Genomic DNA, 7,177 nt, shown 5'->3' with positions numbered 1-7,177 from the left:
AAATATCAATAAAGAAAGGCAAAAAAACTAATTTTTTGCTGTTAAGTTACTCCCCCTTGCAATGTCAAAATAAAGTGAAGGGGTCAGATCTTTGCTTCTCAAGGCCAATACTTTTTGATTATATCCAAAAAATAGTTACTGTGTTACTTATCTGCAATATTATGTCCAAAAAATAGTTACTGTGTTACTTATCTGCAATATTATGTCCAAAAAATAGTTACTGTGTTACTTATTGTCTCAAAAAGATAACTATTAAATGTATGTAGTAAGGAAGTAACTTTTACACTATCTCTCTGTTCATGTCATTGTGTCAAAAATTGGCGATGTTTTGAGAAAATTTCGCAAAAAAACTAATGTTTAAAAAAGAAATATTTGTAATATATATTTTTTCTTTTTTGGTATAAACACTTAACAGTGACTTTGATAATAAAATATTAAGATGTTGAAAAATGTTAATTTCAGTGAAACATGTTCTGAAGTTTACAGAATTCGGAGGCCTGACCTCACCTCCCCTCGACACGCCACCCGGTCAACTCAGCATTTTACCGATTCAAAAAGATTAATACACTTTAAGGGACATATAATTTAGAGTAACCCACTATTCCCGATTCACAACGGTACCCTTGAAACCTTTATCCGATTAATGATGTGGAGGAAATTGTTGTTTTTCTAGGTTTGACAGTTTATATTTCAGTTGATAATTCCTTTATGTTTTCCTGCAGTAGAAATGCCCAAGTCACTCTTGTAATGAAATAATCGGTTTATTTTTATTTTTAACACTGATATCTAATTCATACTTGAATAGACAAAGCATTTTTTAAAAGACAGTTGTGAATCGGGCATTTCCATTTTTACATGAAGGGTCACTTCAAATTACGCTTACAGTCCCTTTAAGATGATGTATTAAATACTGATGTATTCACATATTTATGGATGATAAATACTTTATGAAATCTTAGAATAATAGGGTTGTAAGGCGCTTTACACCCTCTATTTTTCTCTATTTTAAAGATACAATTGGATTTTTGCAAATTTCTTTTCAGGCCGCCATCTTTGTATCTTTGTCGAAAAACTTTAAAAGTTTTGCTGATTTTCCAGTTTGGTTGGGTTTATGAAAATTAAATTAAAAGCCTTCACTCCCTAGGGGCGTATGAGGTTGTACAAAAAATGTGGACACAATCGGTTCCGCCCTATTAATCTAAAATAGATTATAAAAAACAATAATTTTTAAAACATAAAATTTATGCTAATTCACCATTTGTTAAATTTGTAACTATAAACCCATACAGCGAAGAAAACAATCAAACTATAATTAAATCAATTTTATTTTAAAGATTTTATTTAATAAATTTACTTTCAGATAATGATTCAATTGTGGCTCATGTAGTGAACTGAGGAGATAATTGAGGCTCGGGTGTAGAATTGAGGGGCTCTCCTCCCTTTATGCCTTCAATTTATATTTCTTAAATGACCGTTATTTCCAATATCGATTCTCCCGCCTCTATAGACCAGAATAGGGCTGGAGTTATCAAACAACTTTTTCATTCAAAATTATTTTTCTTTTTTGGATTAATTTTTTCTTAATTTAAATTAACATATGTAAAAGGTTGTAATTACTGACAGTATACATTACGTACAGTCGACTTTGAAGTCTCAATCTTTGTGGTAACCATGTAATATGTATATTAGGCTCCCAAAGCACTAACAATCTAAAGTTCGCAGATTTTTTTAAAAGGAATTCACTGGACGCAAATGCTTTTTTTCTTATACAAAATTAGTCCACTTACCTTTTTTGTTTGCTAATCCACTATTTGCTTAATACAATGATATTTCAAGGCCTGCTACTATAGGTTCAAAATGTATGCACTTATGTTTTGTTAAAATGAATGTTTGCTTTATATATGTACATAGTACAGGAATAGGAGTATATTTCTTTTGTTCCCAGATCGATTGTTTCTCAATAAATATTAACAACCTTTCTTCAAACAATCAGTAGGAAGTATGAATTCGGTTGAGACTATACAGCGTTTTATTAAACTTGGCTTGCTGCCATTAAGCAAAGATAAAAATGGCGAACCTAAACTAAATCTAACCAACGAGAAGTTTATAATCCTCAACTTGGTCAGAATGTTGGGGATAACTGGATATCTTTATTTAAGCATCATTGATCTGTTAAATAACGACCTCAGCATGAAATCAGGAAACGAATTTAATGAATTGGAAAGGTTGCTGAACTACCTACCGCCAGTTCAAATCCTTTTCTTTGAGTCGGTAATTCAAGATTTGAACCGACGGTTGGTAGTTCAGCGACCTTGCTCAAACTCATTAAATTCGGTCCCAGGGATATCATTTACGTTCAGAATACTAGGATATTTGGGCGGATTTGTTTTGCCAGCACTCACAGCTATCACAGGACAACGCTTGGGACCTAATTCCTTCCGAGGTCAGAGCCCGCGATTTAAAAACTTCGGCTAGAGCCGTAATTCCTTAAACCCGACTTTAAGACCCAACTCGACCCAACTCTGACGACAGCTTGTGTCACGTGATTGACAGCTGCAAGATCTTCGGCTCGACTTAAGGAGCTAGGCCCAATGAAAATAAAACCGACCTTGGTTGGTTTTAGTGGAGAATTAGACTCAATCTTGAGTCTTGTTCTAATAAGAACCCGGAATGCGCCAATTCCTACCATGAAAATCCACCAAATAGATTATTAAACCGGTTTACTTTTTTGAACTCAACTCTGTGTAAAGTAAGATGCAGCTTGAATCCGAAAACTCAAGCCGTAAATAAGGCCCAACGACAGCTTAGACCCGAGCCGTATTTCCCGAATTTTTTAAATCGCGGGCTCAGAGTAGAGATGGCCATTCATTTTCAGAAAGAAAGAAATTTTTCGTGAACGATAATGCCATTCAGAAAAAAACGAACAATGGACGAACGGCTTGGACCATTCAGAGAAATGAAACATCTCGTTTTTTAAAAACAATCGAGTTATAGTTTATTGGCAAATTCTAAATTGTTCCTTTAAACAGAGTTGAAAAAGATGTCGTTTTTTACTGAATAAATGAATTTTGTCAAACAGACTTTTAAAAAACAATCATTTTTTTACTGAAAGAACGATTTTATATTGAACAACCAATCTTACTGAACAAACAATTTAAATGAACAATTGCTCAGTAAGAAAAGGAACCACATAGATAGAAAATGAAAGAAAACTTGAAAACTAACTAAATTAATTTTTGGGATGATTAAAAACGCAAGAAATTGGTTGTTCACGACTGATAAAAATAAATGAAAAAAACGCTCCCATCTCTAGGTCAGAGTGATACTTGTTGCTGGAAAAATTGGACATTAATTGGAGTTTTGATATCTCTTTATGCATTTGGAATTCTAACCATGCATATACACTTTCTTCTCAGAAAGGAAACGGTGGCAGAATTTTCTGTGTTTTTCATATGTTTGGCGGTTAACTTTCTGTTCATTTACTTGGATTACGGAGTTTTAATGGCCTCTTGCTTTCTTTGGGTCAACGATTTAAAATCAAAGTTAAAACATATCCTGGCCCAAAATAAAGCAACAGTTGAAGAATTTGAGGAAATCTTGCTTGAATTCTCAAAGCTGAGATATTCAATGGAAGTTCTTGCATCCTTTGTATTTCCACTTTCTCAAGTACTAGCCGTGGCTTCAGCTTACCTAGGATTTACTGCAGGTAGAACATTTTTGTTTAGAGATTTATAATTTTAACAACACATTCATAAGTGGGCTTTTTAAAGAAATACAGTGATAACCAGAAAACTGTAAAATAGGAAGACGACATTAAAGCAATATTGAAGTGCATTAAATGGTGTTGCTAAGCAAACAGCTATACTAGTGAGTTATTGAATTACTCATTAAATGAATAGGTCTGTTTAAACTGCACAAAATCTCTGCCTCATGTGCATTGGACTTGTTAAAATCATAACTTAAGTCTAACAGTCGTCTTCCTATTCCAGAGTTTTCTGGTTCTCACTGTACAATATATTTCAATATTATTTTATGGACGAAATTTTAGGAAATATTTTTGTTAAACATCATTGATTAGGAATAATTTAGTTGATACACTGTTAAAAAAAACTTTTAATTGAGAATAGTTTAGTTGATACACTGGTAAAAAAAACTTTTAATCAGGAACAATTTAGTTGATACAATGTTAAATGAAATTTTTAATCAGGAATGATTTAACTGTCACACTGTTAAAACAAACTTTTGCATATTTCAAAGTAAGAAACATTTTGTTAAAAAATACTAGAAATACAAATATTTGTCAAATAGGGTTAAGATGCGCCAGATGCTGTAAAAAGTCTGGCCACGATATCAAAGTTTAAACCGAGTCGGCATAGGATAGGTCAGGCCAGTGCTTGTTGCATATCACTAAGGCCGGTACAAGGGGTTTATCTGGTTTAAATTCAAATTGATCATAGTCCACAGTGCCCCAACATTATGTACTTAATTTTAAGCAATATGCTTGAGATGATAATTGATAATCATAATAAAAGTTATGCAACAATATCTACTTTATCAGAGAACATTTACATCTATGGCAGTCTTCTGCCCTCAACAGGAATTATTTTTCTGCTGCTGACTGTTGTGAATGTTCTTGAGGATCTATATAATCTAATGGATGAAGCTACAGACAAGGCAGAGAATAGAGATAGATAGAGTTTAAATCCCCCAACCACTCGACCCCTTCGCCCAATCTCCTGCCTTAGCTTGCTGGAACCCCCCTCCCATTTGGCGTGTAAGCATACTGCTATATAAATGTATTTTAATAAAAATTCCGCCGTAGAGGTCACTATGACTTTAGAAAGCTGTGAGAAAACAGCATATTGCTCGCTTGCTTTTACAGGGTTTCAACTTTTTCAGCTGATGCAACAAAAACTACTCGTATAAACTTCATAGTCTAGTGTCATAATATAACAAGTTTTCCTGAAACTAAACCCTGTACTACAGATACAAGGAGATTCATAGTGTCTCAAGCATGATGTATGTTTTTAAAATCCATTCCGCTTGTTCGCAAGAACACCTTTATTTTATAATCTATAACTCTAAAAGGCAGAGGATCAAGGTCTACAACAATTGACTCTTCGAGAAATGCAAAGGTAATCATTATGGGACCAGTGTCCGAATTTAAAGAATTGGAGCCGAGGTTTAAATTTAAGCCGTGGTTTAAATATGGTCGGTTCCACTTAAAATTGTATCAAATGTTTCAAGATTTAAGCCGGCGCTTAATTTAAACCGCGGCTCAAATTCTTCAAATTCCATCTCAGATTTCAAAATTTGTGAGAAGTCATTGAGCTACCAATTCAAATCATTACTCATTGATTCAGACTTAAAGGGAGTGTTCGCGAAAAATGAAAGGGGGTGTAGGCTTAATGCGATAAAAAAGCGCTTTTGATCGCTACTAATCTTACTTCTATCTGTTGCTTCTATGAGGAGAAAATTGTTAGAAACGACTCACATGGAAGAACGCAGCGCCCATACAAATTCGGAAAGATGCAACATTCAACTCGGATCGTAAACAAATCAATTTAATTCCAAACAAATCATTCAGATATTACAAACAATAGTAATCGGTTATTTTTCGACGCATTCATATATAGTTAATATTTCATAATATTCTTGATTTTGTTTTTTTAGATTAATTTTCGCTGGCGCTGGATTTTCGAACATTCCTGGAAAATATGAAAATGTCGTCTTCATTATCAAAAATCCTCGAAACAGGAAAAAATGTAACTCTCAAATCATGAAAAATACAAAATATTATGAAATATCAACTATTTACGAATGCGTCGAAAAATAATCGATGACTATTGTTTGTAATATCTGGATAATTTGTGGGAATTAAATAGATTTCTTTACGATCCGAGTTGAATGTTGCATCTTTCTGAATTTGTATGAACACTACGTTCTTCGGTGTGAGTCGTTTTTAACAATTTTCTCCATATAGACGCAACAGATAGAAGTAAGATTAGTAGCGATCAAAAGCGCTTTTTTATCGCATTAAGCCTATACCCCCTTTCATTTTTCGCGAACACTCCCTTTAAAGGTTCATGAGAATTTAGGTAATAAATTGGAGAGTGAAGCGGTAATATAGGATTTGAACCAGTGGTAGGAAGTTTAGCGACTTCTGCAATTACTGAAATATCCAGGTCCAACTGCTGCATGATCTGAACTGGTACAAAGACTAATCAGTGCAGTTTATTTGTTCAAATATGCATTCACTTGTACCCGAATGTCTAGCTTACCATGCTTTATTGAAAAGACCAGTTTATTTCAAGTATATGCTGACTGTTAGACAGCTAGAGCAATTTGTACAGTATAGCAATATATATAAACAGTCAAAATGGGATCAGCCAGGACAAAGTGAATATCAACAAAAGTTGGCATGAATTTTCAGAAGTTACAAGTTACAACACATTTTGGAAACATTTAGAGTCATTCATCTTATTTCAAGTTTGCCCTTGAAAACCTATCAAAGACGATATACAAACAAATGTCCAATGGGACATATTAGAACTTGAAATCTCAAGTAACTTAAGCATTCAAATATTCAAATTCTTGGGGGGTTGTATGCAGAAAATACTTTTCTAATTAAAGAAATAATGGAAAGTGAAACAATCAATAAAAGATATTATGGGTTAAATTGCTTATGAAAAATCTATTATCAGTGTTAAAACTTTTCTACTTTCAGATTCAAGATTGTTGCTGCTAAGTTAAGGAGTGTGGGATCCTTTACTGGCTTCGGTTTCTTCACTATCCAACGTGACACATTGACAGCTATGCTTGAAACTACTATAACCTACATTATCATTCTGTTTCAATCTATTTCTTAGGAGCTTAAGACATGTATATTGTTTATTCTCAAAGTTGTCACAATTTCATGGAGCTAAGTAAAAAAACAATAGTTTTTCAAAAGTTTTGTAAAAAATGGTTTCTTCCATAAAAATAACATTAGTTTTTTTAAGTTTGTTCCAAAAAATAAAAACGATTATTTTTATCAAAATCTTCTGAAAAATTTGTTTGTTTAGTAAAAATCGATTGTTTTTTCACGTTTGTTCGAATTATTTATATCGTTAATTTTTTGTTCGTTTTTAAAAACGATCGATTATTTATTTCTCTTCAAGTCGTTCATCCATCCTTT

The 7,177-nt window shown here is 33.1% G+C and overlaps 1 protein-coding gene across 1 annotated transcript; it reads left to right on the top strand.

Moving 5' to 3' along the window:
- The first annotated feature begins 1,965 nt into the window (after positions 1–1,965).
- Positions 1,966–6,917, top strand: LOC111717935 (uncharacterized). Its single transcript, XM_023493406.1, has 6 exons — positions 1,966–2,200; positions 2,342–2,443; positions 3,314–3,706; positions 4,559–4,674; positions 5,089–5,135; positions 6,728–6,917. The coding sequence occupies exons 1-6, from the start codon at positions 2,002–2,004 to the stop codon at positions 6,867–6,869; spliced, it is 999 nt and encodes a 332-aa protein (XP_023349174.1). The 5' UTR covers positions 1,966–2,001; the 3' UTR covers positions 6,870–6,917.
- Positions 6,918–7,177: the final 260 nt, after the last annotated feature.

Source organism: Eurytemora carolleeae, unplaced genomic scaffold (assembly GCF_000591075.1).
Source record: "Eurytemora carolleeae unplaced genomic scaffold, Eaff_2.0 scaffold1323, whole genome shotgun sequence".
NCBI lineage: Eukaryota > Metazoa > Arthropoda > Copepoda > Calanoida > Temoridae > Eurytemora > Eurytemora carolleeae.
Note: the sequence above shows the minus strand (reverse complement) of the source record. Positions and strands in the feature narration are given on the sequence as shown.

Bases quoted from the DNA above. Each gene is read 5' to 3' on its own strand.
- LOC111717935 (XM_023493406.1), top strand. From the start codon at position 2,002: ATGAATTCGGTTGAGACTATACAGCGTTTTATTAAACTTGGCTTGCTG. The intron at 2,201-2,341 runs GAAACGAATTTA...ATTCGGTCCCAG, and splicing joins CGACCTCAGCATGAAATCAG to GGATATCATTTACGTTCAGA. The intron at 3,707-4,558 runs GTAGAACATTTT...CTACTTTATCAG, and splicing joins TTACCTAGGATTTACTGCAG to AGAACATTTACATCTATGGC.